Raw genomic sequence first — 21,474 nt, 5'->3', positions numbered from 1 at the left:
TACCAACAATTGTACTTTGAAGTATTATTTGTACCTTATTTTTATCCTAGACTAATTTTCTTTCTGAAGATAGAGTATAGCTCTGTCAGGGGCCTCTTATTCTGGAAAAATGAAATAAACCTTTTGATAATCTTATTCAATTCATTCTTTTCCTTCAGTCTTCCTCAGAACCTATAGCTATGTACCTTTACCACGCAGCACTGGATAAAGGTAATCCTCCTTTCACACTGAAGAGTACTTTGAGTCCTTGTATTACAGCAATGGTCCACAGGAATGAAATGACTACAAAATCTTGCAAATGGGAGAAACTTTGAGAGAGAGACTCTTTCTCTCTCAGAGGAGACTGTGGGTGACCATGGGTGGCAAGTTAGATATGAGTTTGCAGCGTAATACGGCAGAATAAAAGTCAATGCAATTCAACAAAGCTAACATGTCATGGAGGATGAAGGCAGCTGACATTCTATCCAGTTCATGTGGTATCACACTCAAACATGCCATTCTATTGCAGGTACCTTGGCACCAGAGAAGCTGTTGATATAACGTCTTGAGAAGATAATTTGTGTTGAAAGACTGAATATTTGAAGTAAAAAAAAGGTAACTAGAAAGACGTTGGTGGGTGAAAGAAAGAATTATTCACTGATAACTTCCTACATACACCTAAAGAATGGAAATGACTGGTGGGATTAACTATTTGTTGTGTTATTTGAGATAGGCAACAGCAGAGCTAATTTTATCTCAAAGCATACAAGAATATGTAACAAATCTGTTTAACAAAAATGTACATTGATCAATGATAATATATTAATGCTTTTAGTAATATTTAGTATATCATTGCACCTCATTCTGAGGAATGAAAACTAGGAGGAAAAGATATGGTAATGTGATTGCTTAACCCCAGTGGGCAGCTGAGCCCAATACAGCTGCTCGCTCACTGCCCCACAGTGGGATGAGGGAGAGAATTGGAAGGGCAAAAGTGAGAAAAACTCATGGGTTGAGATAAAGACAGTTTAATAGGGAAATCAAAGCTGTGCACTCAAGAAAAGTAAGATAAGGAATTCATTCACCACTTCCCATCAGCAGGCAGGTGTTCAGCCATCTCCAGGAAAGCAGGGCTCCAGCACACATAATGGTTACTTGGAGAAACAAATGCCATATCTCCAAATGCCCCCCCTTCCTTCTTCTTCCCTGTAGCTTTTATTGCTGAGCATGACATCATATGGTATGGGATGGTATGGTTTGGTCAGTTGGGGTCAGCTGTCCTGGCTCTGTTCACTCCCAACTTCTCATGCACCCCCAGCCTACTCACCAGCAGAAAAGCCTTGATGTTGTTTAGCAAGAGCTGAAACACTGGAATGTTATCAACACTATTTTGGTCACAAATCCAAAACACTACACCATATGAAGTGCTATGAAGAATATTAACACTATCCCAGTCAAAACCAATACATATAAAAAACAATGTAAGGGTTTGTTTTGTATTACAGGAAAGTTAATTCCATGAGAAGGAAGTTAAATGGACTTGCTTGAAAAAAATAAGGTTGATTTGGACCAAGTCCAAAGAACAGCAATTTTTAACTAAATCTCAGTTAACAAAACGGAATAATTCTCTTGGGTTTATATGTAATCTGTACTGTTCTCTGTTTCTCTGGTGGCTGATGCACAGATTCCCCATCCAGCTGTCAGAAGCATACTTTTTATTCTCTGGAAGTCCAGCCGACACAGCTGGCACAGGCTGAGTTACAAGCTTGAGGAAGCAAGCTGCTGAGTCCTCTCAGGGAATACTTTCAGATGGGTTGTGCACTGGATTCCTGCCTGGTAAGTAGAAAGGAAAACAGATACCCAATTTCCTACCTGACCATAGTTTATTCAAAATAGGCTGGAGAGAATAACCATGCCTAGTTATGATGACAGACTACAAGTCCAGACAGATCTTCTTGCACTAACTGCAATGGATTAATTTTTCATCATGTAATAGTGTTAAACAATGATAAATTTGCCATTCAAAGTTGGTCTGTGAGGCTGTGAAGTATCTTTTCCCAGCCTTGTTACCAATTTCAAGTCATAGACAGTTAAGAAATAAAAAAATGTAGCAGAGCTGCATTGTCATACAGGAGTATAAGCATTTTAATAAAAGGGGGCATAGAAATGATGCAGTGATGACATATTCCCATGAAATACAGCATGGTTCATCATCCAGACCCAAGCAAAAAAATCCATATTTTTATTCAATTAAAAAAATATTAAGGGAGATAGAGAAAACTATTGGAGGGGTAAGTAAATACGTTTATGTCGAACTTAGTGAGAGAAACATCTCATAGTTGCTTCCAATGAGAAAAATTCATGACCTATAGAAAAGATAAAAGTCAGTATTCTTCTTTTCAAATAGTTCCCTGAGAAAGTACATACAGACATTTTTCTTCAACCTGTGGTTTTGTTTCTTAAATCAATTTCCATAAGTAGATTTGATTACTTACATTAACAATCATTAATAGATAATAATAACAGATAGAGAGGAATTATATGTATATTTTATAAATTAGTTTGTGTTTATACAGTATGTTTTTATTATTGATATGTAACTTGAATTTCTAGCGATCATAAAAAATCTAAACTCCAAACTGAAACTATACATTTGGCCAAGAATGTTTTAAGGCTATATTGAACTTTATTTAGGAAAAACATCAGTAAGATACTATATCTTTAAAAAAGTCAGTCTGCAACCAAAGAAAAACATATTCAGGTAGATGGTGCATAGATGAACAGGTTGTCTAAGATGTACAGGCTATTTAAGAAAATACATAATGAAAGGTAGTTGACATAACTGGCTCTCAAATCAAAGAAAAGTGAAATCTTTTGTGGAAGAATCAATTAATCTTGTAAAGGGATCCCAATTTAATAATGCAGATAATCATTAAAGTTGAGCATAACTAGAAGCATGGGTAGAGCTGCCCCTAATTTGGGTACATAATGCTGTAGTAAACCCCAGTGAATTGTGTAGGTGCTCTTTTCTTAATAAACAGCTATGCCAAATTGATCATGGATAGCCTTTATTTTACTGCTAATTACATCAGCATTGCTCTATCACTATTAAAGTGAACTGTGTGAATCTGGTCTAAGACCTCTGTGGTTGTGTTTGGCTTGAGTACCTGACTTTGAGGACTGCCTGTTAAGGCTGGATGCAACAACTAATGAATAATGTGGGCAGCCTAGACTGTAATTTGGCTGCAACAAAACCATGCTATTAATTAGTTTAAATTTTTATTTTCAATTGTGGGAGGCATAACATATGCAGATAGTGTGCAGTTTGCCTCAAACATTGTCAGCGTACTTCAATAATTCAAGCAGTAGCTTTACTATTTCAGTCCTGAGTTATTCTTTAAAAAGGACTGCCAATTATTTTGAACTTAGTAAAATTGTGGGGGAGCTTTTGTGAGGTTTCATTTTATTGAACTTTTTAATGGTTCCTTATTACAGCTTATTTTCACTGTCATATAGGGACTGCAATTTTGCCCTTATCGTCCTGCTGCACATAACTTCCCTCATGTTATTTCTTTGATGTTTCACATTTAGTTATAATACATACACATTTTCCATGTGTCCTTTTCAGATCCAGTCTTGGATTAAAGCAAAAAATTGTGCTTTATTAAAGTAGATGAACCCTTTGGGAACCTTAAAGGTATAATGAGAATAACAGAGAAGAAAATTATGAATCAAAAATATCCATCCCCAAAATTCAGTTGTAAAGATTAAAGTAAGGCATCAAAATAAGACTAAGGAGACCTCTGTCCACTGTTGCTACAGTGTCTCTAGTAACAGAGAAAAGCACTTCAGCTGGGATTCATCTCATCTCATCCACCCTCATCTAAAACTGAGTTTTCTAAATCTAAGCTTTCTCAGTTTAAGCTCTGGTACAAGACACTGGTACTTCTACAAAATGTTCAACCCACCTGAATTCATGTCTCTACAACTACAAAATAACGAAAGCAATACTTAATATATCCAACCATTTCCTATTTTGTTCACAACAATGATGACTGCATTTAAAAAACAAACAAACAAACCAACCAACCCCACTGAACTTTCTGGATCAGATCAATGCCTACCATAAAATGAAAACACATACATGAAGCACATTTTATAATTGTCCCTAATATAAATCAGGCATCATGGACACTATTATAATACAAATAAAGAAATACCTTCTATCATGTATTTCACCTGACTCTTTTATATGGATAAAATAGAAATATCTATCCATTGAAATAACATACAATGCAAGTGCTGAGTAGCACAGGAGTAATGTAGAAATGGTTTCTGAAACTCCGAGAAGGGAGGTTGTCATGGAAACAGTTGGGTTAGAAATCTTTTTGTTGCTACAATTTTATTTAGCTGCTGCTTAGTCTTTATGTTATTTTAATAAATTAATCTTCCTCAAGTCATTCATTATTTTATTTTTCTCAAAACAAGATGCTACAATAAGAACTTTTCAGATTCAAGTCAATGACTAATGGCATATTCATCTATACTGCAACATACAAAAATGAAAACTTCCATTTTACTCCTACACCCACCTAGCTGAAAGATTAGAAGAGAAAGGTGAGTAAAAGAGTGGGTCACTCTCCCCATAAAAGGTTATCATGGCATTCTAGACAATGTTTTACCTAGAATGAACTAAAAGGAAGAAGAAATCATGTATAAACACTCCCCCCAAATTTGAAATGCTTAAATTATTTATTCTGTATGAATGTAACATGAACTGGAAAGGTCAACTAACAGAATTCATCTATAAAAGTAAAAAAAAAAAAAAAAAAAGGTTTAAAATTAAAACAAGTAAACAAAATACATACCAGGTTAATCAGAAAAGGAACACAAATAGGTGACAAAGTAAAAAAATATGCTTGCTAACTAACCTGCCTGTAAGAAACAGAAGTTTAATTAGTCTGTATGAGCATACCTGCAACAAATAACAGTTCCTAAATATTAATTATCATCAAACAAAAGAAGTGTAAATGCCATCAAGAGAAGAATGGAAAAAGCAACAAGTGGCACATCTTCAGAAAACAACCTGAAGCAACAAATACAAAACAAACTTAAAGAAAAAAAAATAATAGTGTTTCAGTGAGCAATATAAATTGTCAAAATGACAAAAACCATGAGGGACAAATAAAAACAGTCTGAAAACTGAGTCACATAAAAGAAGGAGAATGTACAATGAAGATACAAGGCAGTAAAATATACGGGCAATGAATCCATGGGTTTTGAAAGTGTGAATGTTATTGTTTGGAACAAGAGCAGATCTTACACTCTCCGCTGACATTTTTTTTTTTTCTGAAAATGCTGATTCACTCACTGATAGCTAAAATGTTTTGTGGACACATTAATCTTTAACAAATCTTAACAAAACCCTTTAGGGCTTCCTCGTCAGTTATCTGCCCTTCAGTTTTCTTGACAGACCATGTGAAGAATTATATTCAGTCTGTATTGAGCTAACACTATGTTAGCTCCAAAGCACATATTAAATTGAATATCGTATACTAGCTGCGTATATATCATCACTGAAATTTCCTCTGCCATTCCTTCTGTTGATGAAGATGGCATTATGTTGTGCTTTAATTACACTGAATTTAGATTATAAATTAATCAATATTGATCAGTCCTTATGTTTCTGATGAAGATCACATAGGGATAGTGAATGATGGAAAGAGACCTACTGCTATTGCCTATCGTGTTTTCCTTAGACTTTTAGTTCTGGCTCGAGGTTTTCTCTGCTCCAGTGAAAAAGGCGGGAGTTTCTTCCGATAGAATTGATGGAAAACATCTTTCTAGAAGGTATTATTTTATTAACACTTCTTGCTCTGTTGGAACACAGATTTCAGACTCCTGATGAATTCCTTGCTTTTCCAGTGCCATTTTCCAGGCCTATCTGCCTAGGTCCAGCACTTGTCTCTATCAAAGTACTAAGCAGAAGGTTTATATAGGGCCTTTCCACCCTGCTTATAGGGCTTATTGTTATGGTGCTTTCACTATATTTCAAGAATCTTAAACAGAATTCTTCACATTAATTATATCACTGGCTAACCTATATTTTAGAGCTTTCTCGTTACAAACATTGTCCTTAGGTGCAAGACATATTTGAGGAGGTTAAAACAGTGAAGGTTCCTATTTTTACTTTTCTTTTTATTAAACCTGCTGATCCCCAAGACTGGGTTTGTGGTGGGTTCACCCTGGATGGCTGCCAGACCTCCACTCAGCTTCTTTCTCACTCCCCCTCCTCAACAGGATGGGGTGAGAAAATAATATGAAAAATTTCACAGGCTGAGATAAAGACAGGCAGATCACTTACCAGTGAGCATCGTGGGCAAAACAGACTCAACTTGGAGAAAAATAATTTATTGTCAAGTTAAGATAGAGTATGATGGTGAGAAACAAAGATAAAAACTAAACCATGGCCCTTCCTCCATGAACACTGGAAATTTGCCTGTGTACAAGAAACTCATGTGCTTGGAGATGCCAGTCGCACTGTGCCAATAGTGTCCACAACGGTCCATATATCAAGTGGGAGGCAGAGATCACTTTTCCAGAAGCAAGTCTTTTAGGAAGTTATAGATATAGAAATATGTACCTTTTAGAAAGGTTTACATATATAGATAAAGGTATATAGAAGGACAGGGGGCTGGGCCATCTTGTCTAGACTGCTTTTACCAAGAAATCTTGGATCAGTTGGTCCTTGAGGTCCCCTTCAACCTGGGATTCTATGATTCTATGACAGACAGACAGTTGGTGTTTAGATGGTATATTCCATGACCCTGAAAAGAAAGCCCTATAAAAGGATGCAGTCTTAGCATTATAAAAAAAATTTCCCGTGAAGAAATTCACTGTTGATAGTCATACGCCATAATGAACCAATACTGTTCATCAGCTAGATGGAAATACTATTATCTAAAATGTGAAAGTTCAAATATAATGCTTGTAAAATCTCCTGTATAAGGTCATCTGAATATATCAAAAGCCTTACTAGCAGTAACCAGTCACCCAAGCTATATTATTATAAAATTACTTTCCTGTTAAACACTTTCAAAAGATAGTTACGGTGTTCACCTGAAAACCGTGCATGTCTTCTACACAGAGAGAAAAAGAATTATGTAATGATGTTATAAAATATCTGAAGATATTGTTTTATTTAGTTTTATCCATTTTACGTTACTCTTTGTCCTATTTCTTATCTTGAGATGCCAAAAAAATTGTTCAATATCACAAAAGCAGAATCCCACAAGAGTTCATTACTTAAAGTAGCCTATAACTTTTGATGGATGGGGTTCTTATGTTGTGATACAAAATTAGGGTATACTACAAAGAAATTTTAGAAAAAGTAAGAAAAATTTTCTTCTAACAACCAAACCCAAATGCTTAAAAGGCAAGAGATTTCTGTAGTTATGTATTTTTAAAATTTAAGACTCTAGTTATGTCAGGATTCCAACAACGCTGAGATATATTTATGTGAATTAAATATCTGTATGATTAAATAACCTCATTTCATCCTATTTAGTGACAATACCTTATCAACAGCAGGATGGAGTACTGGAATAATTTCTAAAAATATCTCAGCTCTACCTTAGAGAATTTTAATGAATTTTTAAAACTGCTGAAAGGAGATGTCATATGAAAATAATAGTTTTAGTGTTAAAACTGACAACATACCAAGACAATGAACTACCTGACAATAGCTAATAAAGCATAAGGTGTATTGCCATAAAATTAACACATACATGTGTATATCTTAGATTTGTTAAATACATATATTACTTCTGATTTATTATTAAGGAAGAGCAATCCTCTTTCTCAAGGATGGAGTATATGTAAGTGTGAAAACTAAAACTAAAAAAAGTATTTTTTTGGTCATTTTAACTGTGTAGGATACAGAAGCATTTGGGGTAGATCTGGGTAGCTGTCTAGAGAGAGAAGGCACACCTGAACTGTCACCAAGGATCCAGATGAAGGTTAGAGTTAGAAATCAGCTTTGTATGAGCAGAAGCCAGTGATCAGAAACTTCAGCTCAAAACTTTCTGCCATCAGCACTGTTCTGTATCTCATATTAACAGAACTAATTTTTGACTAAATTTTGTGGCATTAAATATATTGTGTAAAAATTCACTTTGGAGTAATGTAGAACTTGAAGCTGATTTCCTAAATCAAAGTTCATTGCTATATCACTCAGGCCATCCTTCCTTGCAGCTTTTATAGATGAAGAATTTACTTCTTGGTGTTCTTCTAGTTTCTAAAATGTGGATTTTCTTTCTGGAATAAAAAAAGTGTTTTCTGTCATATTTATCCCTACTAAGTCAGTTGCATTTTTGACACTGGATAAATGGATGAAAAAGGCATCCAGCATACTCCACCCAAATTTGAAGTTTTCCGGAAGTAAGAGTTCTTTTCAAGTTTTTATGCACTTCTTTATTACTTAGTACTGAATTCTGACCCATTATATTTAAATATTTCAACAGTATATGGTCATTGCGTATTTATTCCAGATACATCCTACTTTAAAAATATGTAAAAATTAATTAAGAATTACTGAAGGTCTTGGACTAGGAATGTCTATGCCATGATTGTTCATTTTGTTGTTTTTGTTTTTTAAATTTTTGGTTTTTACAGCTCTAAACATACTGTGAAGATAGAGAAATACAGGGGTATATATTCAAAAAAGTATATAATTTTTTAAAATCTCTTTTATTCACTTTTAAAATTGTTTTTATATCCCCCCAAGATTCTCCTCCTAAGACTATATTGAACGTGTTTATAGGATGCTCAGTGGAAAACAATTAATGGAAGTCATATAATACAACACTACATTCCCTACTAAAAACCTAAAATTACTAATACTTGTTGTTTTGGCATCATAAATAGCTAAAACGTATCACTAAAAGTGTTCATCATACTTTACTAGTTTATGTTCACATGCACAGACTTACGAGTGTTCATGATTTCAGCTGAGACAGAATAGATATGAAGACTGATGTGCTAATTTTTCTCTTACTTTGCACTTAATTATTATTTCTTACATCAAAAGAGCAAGGTTGAACTTGTATGACTGAATAGAACACATGTCCTACCTTATAAATATTTATCTTTTGAAAAACTTTGTTAATTTCTTCAAATATTTTTTTTTTTTTAGTATTGGGGATTGGGGATAAATATGGTTTTGTATTTCTGTATGAGAGTTAAAATGTGATTTGACAAGAGATGTACTACATGAACTGCCAATGAATCAAAGTAGTATTTCAGTATTTGTGTTACTGTTGTGACTGTAGAATGTTTTAGTGCATCAATAAATCCAAGCTAGGCTAATATCTTCTGCCATCAGAAGGATTAATACTAAGGTTAAGCTAACAGTAGTAAAGTTTTCAATCTAGTTTCCTGGCATTTAGGTAGAGAAGACACACCTACTCATATTTTAGAGATAATTTTTTCTGCACATATGAGATATGAAATGTGAAAACCAGTAAAGTAAGGATTCAGTAAAAATAGTAAAAATTTCAAATCTCAGTAACAGGAAATTTTTTACCATAAAGAGGGCAGAGTCTCTAAAAATAGGAAGCATATTTTGGATCTCTAAAAATAAGAAGCATATTTTAACAATTTTAAGTTATTCATTACTGTAATGATTTAAATCTATCAATGTATTTTATTTACTAAAATATTTTTGTCATAAATTCTTTTCCACAGCTATATTCAATTTTTTGTGGTGTGTATCTTACTATTCTAAGGCTACTGAAAAAAACAAATCATTATTTTGTTTTAGATAAATAAAAACTATTCTGACATTATTCTCTGTTGTTTTAATGATCATATATAGCACAAACAGTCCAGCAATTAAATTTTATCTTACTTCTTAAATATAGTACTTTATAAAGACACAATATATGAGTTTATTTACTTCAGTATCAGAAGCAGCATAACTATTATCACAGCTTTCTTGTCGGGTTAATGAACCTTGCCTCTTAATCAATCAGGCTAATTAGCTCACTTTCTTCAGATCCAACGAAATGTCTATACCCCACAGCACCATGAAGAATCCAGCCTTTCATCCATCCTGTTTGCATTCTCATTGGGGCAGTTATGCATTTGTGGACACAACACTATATATCATGTGTAACTACACGAGCTTTTGAAAAAATATCTATCTTAATAATAAAAATTCCTATTATTTCATCCACATTGCACAAAGAAACTACATAAAAGAAGATACAAAACACTCTTTCCTTTCAAAACATATTAGTTTACTATTTATGCAGCATTTCTTCACTCTTAAGCCGTGCCAAGTTACTTCATTAAGCTATCTTTACCCACTACTAATATAAAACTCTTCAGGAGTCCATCCAGATTTAGCTTAGTTTAGCATCAACAGTTTCTGAAAGGAAAACTAAAAGGAAATTCATCCTTTTCCTTCTGAGTTGTACAACAAGATAACTGATGCTCTCATATCCCCAAATAAATGTCATTACTGTTATGGCATAATTTGAAGAAAAAAAACCTCATTAAATTTTAATGTATATAACTCCTATGATTGTCTTTAAATTTTTTAGTCGAAGTTAAAAAGTAGTGCTGCTTAGTTTTGACATGGCAGAGGTTCTACTGACATATTTCTTGTCCAACAAAAGTATCTTAATCTGTATCTAGTTAAATAGAGTTACATTTCCCTGTAAAATAATAATTTAAATAAAATTAGAAGCTCCACTGCATATAGGGGAAAGCTCTTTATGTTCATTAATTGCAGCATATTTGATAATATTGAAAGGTCTAATTTGGGAAGACATCACCATACACCTATAAACAAGATGCAGCCAGAGACTGTTTCAGACAACAGCAGACAAAGCAAAAAAGTGGAAAAGTAACAGCCACCTACCTAATGAATAAAAATGTATTCCAAAGAAAAACAGGCAGTGAAAAACAAGTTATTGGTGGTCTAGTCAGACAGACAGTTGCAGATACAAGTATTTTCATTTACAAGAACTTGATCATTAGGGCATATCCAAATTCTCTGTGCTCTCTTGTATTTTGTTATTGAATACATGTGATTTGTTCAATGTTTTTATTATTTATTTAGTTAGTTACTTACTTGCTAAAAGACATCAACTAAAGATCCTCTGATAAGCGAAACCTTTTTTTTTTTTTCAGAAATCCAATATGACACTGGTTGTCAATAAAAGGATGGAGGCATATATTGTCATTTTTCACTTAAGGATTAGCTCGAGTTAGTTGTCTTACCTTTTGAAGTGATGCTCTTGTTAGAACTAAGCTAGCAGTAAAACAATCCAGTAACACCGTGACTTCTGTTTTCAGTCAATGTACAGATATTATCTATTTAATCTTTGCAATATCTTTGTTGAGATGGTTCCACTTGTTTATCTACACCTTCACCTAGAGAATATGAACTAGGATATTAATTAATTTACCCAAGGGCACAAAGGGAATCTGTTTCATATTTAGATTAAAATTGCCCTCTTTTCAGATCATTGTTAGGTATGCACACCACTACACAATTTTCCCCCTCTAATTCAGCTTGCCATTATATTTATAATGTAGCTGCAAATAGTAATACAGAAGGTCTGAACTCTTTTCAAAAATAACTGATCATTTCTACAGATAACCTCTGGTTCACTGTGAGTTACTTGATCCTTTGACTGATGATGATGAAGAACCACTGCTATGTATAGCATTTTAATAGTCAGTAGAATGAAACTCATAGTTTCTAGTGTATATGTGTCCATCACATAAACCTCATTGTTCCAGATGAATACCTGGATTAACCTCAGAGGCACTACACAAAGGAATTAATAGTTACAGACACTCAAACCATACATGCGCACACACACACACACACATAGAATGATAATAAAAATTAATTGGGTAAGGCCTGTCTATAGAGTGACTGACTTTTCTTTAGAGACACAAACTTCTACTAAGACAATGTCACAACAATTTTCTTTCTGATCACTGACACACATTCTGCTGTGTGAAAGGGATCTCCTCTAGATCTGTGGAAGGAGGTGCAGGATGCTTCTTTCTAAAATCTCCTGTACGTAAGAGTGTTAGTGAACACCAATGAGAGTTAAACATGGGTAGCAAAGCAGTGCATTGCATGTGAGAATCTCTCTCAGAACAAAGGAAATAATGCTTGTGTTATTGTTTAGCTACAGCCCTTATGCAGTAAAAGACCTGAACACATGTCTACGTTTGTCCCAATGAAGCAACAAACATGAAAGTAGCATCTTACCTTTGGAGATATAATTGTCTTCAGTTGCCAACTCAGCAGGATACCACCCTTAAAGCATTTAAGAATCTCTTGATTTCAAGTACAATCAAGTCCTCTTAAAATTCTGTTGCTTTGCTTGAGAGGAATGGTTGGAGACTTGTGTTTCAGTACTCCGACATTTCCAGGTTTTACTGATCACTATCAGTTTCTCTTCTAAACACCCCAGTACTGTAAACCTTCTTAGACAATGATTGTATAAAATACAGTTTTCTAACCTTATTTTCCACAGTAAAAATAAACTTATAAATGCATGTGTCAAAAACAAAAACCTTTTTAGAATTTATCAGTAATTTCTTATCCATATTTATGAATTAACTTACCAGCTGATAAATCTCTACCCCAGCCTCCTCCATTAAATATGGATAAAGCCTGCTGATCCTGGTCAAAGGATTTCTAAGGTCAAGAATTTCTAACCCACTCTTTTCTGTTTTCTTAGTCAACATACAAGTAACATGCAAAATCCCAAATTATATGGTGTATATATTATGAGTAAAGCAAAATCTTCAGCATTATATTTCTTTCCACCAATTATTTTGTTGTTTTTTTTCACACTGTGTGATTAGTTTAGCTGCCACCTGGCCTGATCCATCTTGCATGGCCCTTATATCCTGTACCGTGTCTTCCAGCCTCATACAATACTTTGGATACTTAAGAGCACTTTAGATGGCACAAAGTGCACATGCTCAGGCAACCAGATTGTGGTCATACATACTTTAGAGCAGTGTTCAATTCTTTTAGATGTGAGTAATGTGTCCAGCAGAACAGGATTCCAAAGACCGGATTTTGGATGTTTGCCCAATTTCAACATGTTTTACTGTATAAAACCTACACTTTTTTGAAGTAATGTGTTCCTATAAGGTGTTTATAGAAATAGACACTATAAATTGGAAATCTCCAGTTCTGTCATATTTCTTTACCAGTATGTTCCAGTACTAGAAGTATTTTTTAATCTAAGTAATCTATTATTTATAAAAATTAAACATAAGAAAATTGTCATGGACACTCATAGAGAAAAATTTCCTTTTTATTAGTCTAAATAACTATCTCTGTGTCTTTCAAAATGTAAGCAAAATGCTTTCACCATACAAGACTTTATAGCACTCAAATAACAAATGCAGAACTCGCACACTATGCCAAACTAGCAATTGTATAAAAACTATAAATGCTTACCAAATGGGCAATTGCATTTGAAGCCATTTATGTTTTCTTCACAGGTTCCTCCATTCCAACAGGGTCTGTCTAGACAGTCATTCATGTGAACAGAACATGTTTCTCCTGAAATTTTAGATTAAAAAGAAAAAGACAAATGTGCTGACGTGTTCGAATCATAGAGACATATTTGTAATGAAAAAGGACTATGGGGTTGTCACAGTCTAAATGCTGACCCCACGGGCCAAGGTGCACTTGCCAAGTACACAGGGATGCTGATAAACATCCTGTGTGTCATGAATTTTTCTGCTTCATTGGTTACAAGACAGTCCATTTTGACAGGAAATGTTGGAAGCATGACAATCAGGAAAATAGAAAGCTTTCCTACTGAGAGTATGCATAATCGTGGAGCTTTTTTCCATTATACAAAATTACTATATTCAGGCAACTTTTGTTCTGTTGTGTCAATCATTTTCTTTCATTTCACTCACTGTCTCCTTTGAAAAAGAATGGGAAAGTATCATTACATATGAACATTAGGCCAACACTAATTTACAGACAGTTATGTGTAACAGTAGAGTTCAGCCTGTTCTACAGAAAATTGTTGGTACTATGATACTGGATATTTCTCCTTCTCCCTGTAATACAAAGAAGAATGATCAAGTCACTGAAGAATATTTAATGAGGCAAAATACAGATGAGACGGAATGAAATAATTAAGAGCAAAGTACAGTGAAATGTAGATTTGTAATCTACAATACGGGTTGGTTTGATTTGTAACAGGAAAAGCTATTTCCAGCCACAGGAATACGGAGGGAAATCATATGTTCAGTACTTATCACAGGTCAGCAGTGTACAAAGCATGCTGGGCTTTCTGTGAATCTTGCAGAAGAAGATAAAACCAAACCAAATGGTGAAATTCCTCTGAATTCTTTGCACTGTGGAAAATATTTGATCTCTTATCTGCAGCACACATACGTGCCCTCTTATACAATCATATAAACCAAGATAGTCAGCTCTCAAAACCTGTGTTTTGTGAAACTACTGGATACAAAAGGCCTTCATTGGAGAAGCCCATAGTATCACCAAGGTTCTCTTTCACACATAAACTTATGACAGAGTGGCTCCTATTAGGGGTTTTTCCTGCCTCTAAACATGCTCTGCATCTTCCATAAGACTTCAAAATATCTGGATGAAGAGGGGGGAGACACAGCAGAAACTAGGGAGAATTCAGGTATCTCAGTAAACTGAAAAACTATCTACTAACAGCAGCTGCTGAGTGCTGCTTAGAGTGTGCTGTGGCATCAGTGAGGAATACAGTCAGGACTGGCCAAAATATAAATCCTTTTCTAAGTTCTTATAATTTTTTAAATTTTCTTTGAAGTGCTGATAAGGTAACAGCACTATGTGTAACCTTTCTGATCTAATTCTGATATTTGCTTTCCTTATGTTTGCTAGTTCAGATACATTTCCACAGTTAAGTCCCGGATTATGGTAGGTTTCTTTTGAGGAAGATAAATGGAAATACATTGTCATCTGTTATCTTCTGCATAGACAAGTGGAGAGTAGTGCAAACAGTTTCCTCTAGAAGTAAATTAGCTGGCCACAAACCATAGGTAAGCTGCAGCACAACAAGAAAAACTCCTGGAAACAGATTCTTTCACTTCCCTTGAGTTGTTGTGTACTCCTAGTAGATAAGAGGTTAAAATAAAACAAATGCAATTCTAAGGGAAATAATGGAATGAGGTCATTCTCATTTACTCATCCAAGATTTGTGAACTTCTTACTGCCTTTTTGTGAAGATGGCTCTATTTTCCTCTTGAATCTAAGGCAGTAAAGGTATCTTGCTGAACTGGATAGTACCATAATTTTAAGTCATGGCTGTAACAGGTATAAATACAATTCCTTGTGAACTGTTCTTATCCGTCTCCTTTGATTTTCTTTTATTATTAGGATAGGAAATTGGGTGTGACATTCAGCAGGAAAATGAGTCAACTACATGTAGGATTCTGACTACAGATATATACTTTAAAATTGAGCATTTAGGGTGAAATTCAGTTCCCTGAAGGTCAATGTCTAATGAGATATAGGATATCCTGTATTCAGTCTCAAGAAAATAGTCCTTAGGGGATTAAGTGGAGCATAAGCAGAGACAGTTGCAATAGTTTTATAACAGTACCATAAATTGGTCATTCAGGCTGGAAATCCTGATGGGATGGTAGGAAATATAAGAAAAGAACAAAGACATGAAGGGCAGCTGTCAACTGAGGAGTATTTCCAAAAAGGAAGAAAAAATAGCGTGTACTGGGCAAGGTGAACGCTTTGAGGAATTCAAAAGCAAAATAACACCTTATCAAAAGGTTAATTCTGGGGCCATGTTTTGACTGAACTATATTAAATGATACACCTGGAGAGTCCTGAGAGGGTGATGAAATAATGTAGGCTAGAGGAATCTGGGGACATGAGATGAACCTTGGAGCTTTAGCTGTGTTGAGGAGTAGTGACAAAACCTGATTGTGTGTAGAAAAGGTGAGAAAGGAGTCAAAGCCATTCTCCCAATCCACGTCTGACAGGAAGATAATGATTCTGACAGTATGAGAAAGGATGCAGAAAAACAGTTGCTGAGGCGAGCAGCTCCAGTACTAGCATGACCTGCAGCAGACTGCTCTAGCAAGGTTGCAGAGGGGGGTTTACTGAACTGGGCAAACCTCAGGGGGAGCCGAGAGAGCCGCCAGGAGCCCGCAGCTCGGCCACAGCGGCTGACGGGACCTGGGCAGGGTCAGGAGCAATGGGGGACAAGTCCTCACCCGCGTGTAACCGAAGCCCTTGGGGAGCGCCAGCGCCCAGGAGCGCCGCCAGCATGGCGGGCGAACAGGCCGTGCTGTGGCAGCAACGGCGCGGCGCAGCGGTTGGCGCGGCAGGGCGGCGGCAGGGCGGGCCGGAGGGAGCGAGGGCATCGGCCCGGCAGAAGCCATGTCCGCTCTGAGCTCTGCTCCCGCCATGACTGGCGTCGCTGCCCAGCCAGAGCTCCGGTGGGATCGTGCGGCCACCCCAGAGCCAGGCGGCAGGGCGGGCCCTGCTCTTGTGTCAGTGCTGGGTGGCAGCAGCGAGCACAGCGGTGGGAGCTGCGCCCAGGGAGAGGAACTGCTCCGCTCAGTGACAGAGCTCCGGGAGGAGGTCAGCACGTTGGGGAGTGTCAGGGAGTGCGAGAGAGAGGGAGCTACTGGAATAGCACCCCGCCTTCCCTGGGACAGGCCCGACAAGCGGACAGGACACATGACACAGAGGATTCCCTATCCTCTCCCCGCCTGGCTGAACACAGTGACTCAAGGGACAGGGGGCAATGGCAGGGGGTTCCTGCCCCATGCGGCAGGCACGTCTCCTCTGTGACAGCCCCACCTTCCCAGGTGTCCTTGCATAATAGGTATGAGGCTCTGCAAGTGGAACCGAACAATACTGAGTGCAATGGTTCATCTAGCTTGGAGGTGTCACTGAGGTTAAGTTGGCCTACACCCTACACCCTGCATCAAAACTGCTTCCATAAGGACAAAAAGACAGGTCACTGTCATAGGAGACTCCCTTCTGAAGGTGACAGAAGGCCCAATACGCAGACCAGACCTGCTTCTTAAGGAACTCTGCTGCCTCCCTGGGGCCTGGGTTAAAGATGTGAAGAGAAAGATTCCTCCACTGGTACAGCCCTCATTATTATTCATTATTGATTTTTCAGGTAGGCAGCAATGAAGTTGCAACAAGAAGTCCAAGGGCAATCAAGAGGGACTTCAGGGCCTTAGGACAACTGGTTAAGCAATCAGGGGATGATGAGGGAAGAAACAAGAAGAGACAGCAGATCAGTAGCTGCTTCTGAGCCTGAAGTCATCAGCAGAATTTTGGGTTTTTTTGATTATGGGTCAGTTGCTAGCAACAGACAGGGCACATCTATCTCAAAGCGGGAAAAGGATCTATGTACAGATGTTAGTAGGACTCACTGAAAGAGCTTTAAACTAGATTTAAAGGGAGAAAGGGATAAAATCAGGCTTGCTAGAGATACGCCTGGGGACAGCATGCCAATGTTTGAGGGACAGTGTAGTAGCAAGGTCCTTCAGTCTGCCATCTCAGTGGAGGTAGGGGATGGAGATCCATGTGACAGCAAAGACACAAGGGTTATTGATGTGTTAGAAACCATGAAAGCACCTGAGAAGAGTCACGTAAGAATAAGGGCTTCCCCACCGAAAATGTGGCAGGATCAGTAGTCCAGCTGCATCTGCACCAATGCACACACCATCGGCAACAAACAGAAGGAGCTGGAAGCCATTGTGCAGCAGAAAAACTATGATATAGCTGCAGTCACAGAAACATAGTGGGATAACTCGCAGAACTGGAGTGCTGCAATGGCTATAAACTTCAGAAGAGATAAGCAAGGAAGGAGAGGTGGTGGGGTATCCCTGTATGTTAGGGAGAGTTTTGATTGTCTAGAGCTTAATGATGGTGATGGTAGGGTTGAATGTTTATGGGTAAGAACCAGGGGAAAGGCCAACAAGGCAGATATCATGGTGTGAGTCTGTTACAGACCACCCAATCAGGATGAAGAGGCAGAGGAAATATTCTATAAGCAGCTGGGGGAAGTCTCACAGTCGCTAGCCCTTGTTCTCATGGGGGACTTCAGCTTACCAGATATCTGCTGGAAATACAATACAGCAGAGAGAAAACAGTCCAGGAAGTTCCTAGAGTGTGTAGAAGATAACTTCTTAACACAGCTGGTGAGTGAGCCAGCTAGGGAAGGCACCCTCCAGGACTTTTTGTGAACAGAGGACTTGTGGAGGCTGTCTTGAGCACAGCGATCACAAAATGATAGAGTTTTCAATTCTTGGACAAGTAAGGAGGGGGGTCAGCAGAACTGGCATCTTGGACTTCCGAAGGGCAGACTTTGTCCTGTTTAGGAGCCTGGTTGACAGAGTCCCTTGGGAGGCAGTCCTGAAGGGCAGAGGAGTCCAGGAAGGCTGGACATTCTTCAAGAAGGAAATCTTGAAGATTCTGCAAGAAGGAAATCAAGAAGGTGCAGGAGCAGACTGTCCCTATGTGCCAAAAGACAAGCTGGTGGGGAAGAAGACTGGCCTGAACAGAGGACTTTGGCTGGAACTCTGGGTAAAAAGGAGAGTTTGTGACATTTGGAAGAATGCAACTCAGGAGGACTGCAATGATATTGTGAGGTTACGCAAGGATAAAATTAGAAGGTCCAAAGCCCAATGAGAATTTAATCTGGTTACTGCTGTAAAAGACAATAAAAAATGTTTCTCTAAACACATTAGCAACAAAAGGAGGGCTAAGGAGAATATCCATCCTTTATTGGTTGTGGGGGTAAAACACAGTGATAAAAGCTGAGGAAAAGGCTGAGGTACTCAATGCCTTCTTTGCCTCAGTTTTTAATAGTAAGTAATAGTAAGTGCTCACCAAGTACCCAGCCCCCTGAGCTGGCAGGCAGAGACGGGGAGCTGAATGAAGCCCCTGTAATCCAAGGGGAGATGAATAGCAACCTGCTACACCCCTTAGACACACAGTCTATGAGGCCAGATGGGATCCACCCCAGGATACTGAGGGAGCTGGCAGAAGTGCTCACCAAGACACTTTCCATCCTTTATCAGCAGTCCTGGCTAATTGGGAAGGTCGCAGTTGACTGGAAGTTAGCAAATGTGATACCCATCTACAGGAAGGGCCAGAAGGAGGATCTTGAGAAATACAGGCCTGACAGTCTGACCTCAGTGCTGGGGAAGGCTATAGAGCAGTTCATCCTGAGTGCCATCCAGTGGTATGTACAGGACAATTGGGCGATCAGGCTGAGTCAGAATGGGTTTATAAAAGGCAGTTGTGCTTGCTTAATCTGATCTCCTTCTATGACAAGGTAACTCACGTAGTGGATGAGGGAAAGGCTGTGGATGTTGTCTACCTACACTTTAGTAAAGCCTTTGACACTGTTTCCCACAGCATTCTCCCAGAGAAACTGGCCGCTAATGGCTTGGATGAGTGTACTCTTTGCTGGGTAAAAAACTGGCTGGATGTCTGAGCCCAAAGAGTGGTGGTGAATGGAAATAAATCCAGTTGGCAGCCAGTCACAAGTGGTGTTCTCCAGGGCTCAGTACTGGGGTCAGTTCTGTTTAATATCTTTATCAGTGATCTGGACGAGGGGATAGAGTGCACCCTCAGTAAGTTTGCAAACGACTCTGAGTTGTGCGGGAGTGTTGATCTGCTTGATTGTAGAAAGGCTCTACAGAGGGATCTGGACAGGCTGGATCTATGATATTCAACAAGGCTCAGTGCCAGGTCCTGCACTTGGGTCAAACAACCCCATGCAATGCTACAGGCTTGGGGAAGAGTGGCTGGAAACCTGCGTGGTGGAAAAGGAGCTGGAGCTGTTGGTCAACAGCCAGCTGAATATGAGCTGTCAGTGTTCCCAGGAGGCCAAGAAGGCCAATGGCATCCTGGCTTGTATCCGAAGTAGCGTGGCCAGCAGGGACAGGGAAGTGATCGTCCCCCTGTACTCGGCACTGGTGAGGCTGCACCTCAATTACTGTGTTCAGTTTTGGGCCCCTCAGTACAAGAAAGACACTGAGGTGCTGAAGCGTGTCCAGAGAAGGGCAATGAAGCTGGTGAAGGGTCCAGAGCATAAGTCTTATGAGGAGCGGCTGAGGGAAATGGGGTTGTTTAGTAGGAGAAGTGGAAGCTAAGGGAAGACCTTATTGTTCTCTACAACTACCTGAAAGGAGGTTGTAGCAAGGTGGGTGTTGGTCTCTTCTCCCAAGTAACAAGCAACGGAACAAGAGGAAATGGTCTCAAGTTGTACCAGGGGAAGTTTAGATTAGATATGAGGAAAAATTTCTTCACCAAAAGGGTCATCAGGCATTGAAGAGGCTTCCCAGGAAAGTGGTTGAGTCACCATTCCTGGAGGTATTTTAAAGACATATAGATGTGGCACTTTGGGACATGGTTTAATGATGGACTTGGCAGTGCTACGTTAATGGTTGAACTTGATGATCTTAAAGGTCTTTTCCAATCTAAATTATTCCATGTTTCTGTGATACTATGATTCTATGAAAAGGTAATTTAATCTGCATGTTCATTTAGAAGAAAATAAATAGCTAAAAAATTCTCACCAGTGGCATCAGAAACTGAATTTCATTTCTGATATTATGCCACTAACCCCCATTATTTTAAAACTTCAATGAGTAGTTTTTCTTAATGTATTCATCTATAATGCAACACTCCATAGATTAAAATATTTAATTCCAATTTAGACAATTATTCCCAAATGTCCAAACTAATGCTGTACAGTAGAGATATATATGCTGTACTTGTTTAACAGAAAACTATCTGATTTCAGGTCTCTTGTTTTTATTTACCTATGGCCATGCTAGATGTGTATGAATTCCATTCTCCATTTAGGAGAACAAGGAAATGGGAAAAAAAATCCCTGCTCAGATAACAAAGGTGCTGATTTTATGCTGGAGGCTATTACAGCTAAATTACTTCAGTTGACAAAGAAGCAATTACATGCCACTCAGCCTCATTGGAGTTATCAAGCACTGAGAGTACCTTTCTCATAACTGATGGAAATATTTGCAAAAACCACTGACTGATAACAGTTCTTGCAGAATGATTTAGAAAGATATCAAACTTTCTGAAATATTCAATTGAAAATGCTGTTAACACATTAAATACAGACAGGTCACTGTTTTTTTTCCTGATAAAGTTGCAGTATTTTTGACATACACAGCTAAGACTTTAGCTTCTACGCATCTCCATTACCATTGCTTCAAGACCACTTTTGTTTTCCTTCTAATTTTGCTATCTAGCTACTGAAAATTATACTATTTACAGATATGAAAAAGTGGTATTATTTTTCATCTAAAAGGTAATAGTGCAGTTTTGGTAATTCTGTACATCTCAGAAAAAGCTAGAAGAATAACCTTCCTATGAATCACGCAAAAACTTGGCAAAGCTGTCATGTTTTAGTGCAATTT

The 21,474-nt window shown here is 37.8% G+C and overlaps 1 protein-coding gene across 1 annotated transcript in view; it reads right to left on the bottom strand.

The window, feature by feature from the left end:
• Positions 1-21,474, bottom strand: part of EYS (eyes shut homolog) — a 1,110,009-nt gene that overhangs the window by 804,903 nt on the left and 283,632 nt on the right. The window contains exon 12 of the mRNA XM_074819828.1: positions 13,484-13,588. Within this exon, the coding sequence (XP_074675929.1) occupies positions 13,484-13,588 (105 nt within the window). The remainder of the gene's footprint in view (positions 1-13,483; positions 13,589-21,474) is intronic.

This window comes from Strix aluco, chromosome 3 (assembly GCF_031877795.1).
Source record: "Strix aluco isolate bStrAlu1 chromosome 3, bStrAlu1.hap1, whole genome shotgun sequence".
NCBI classification, from domain to species: Eukaryota; Metazoa; Chordata; class Aves; order Strigiformes; family Strigidae; genus Strix; species Strix aluco.
Note: the sequence above shows the minus strand (reverse complement) of the source record. Positions and strands in the feature narration are given on the sequence as shown.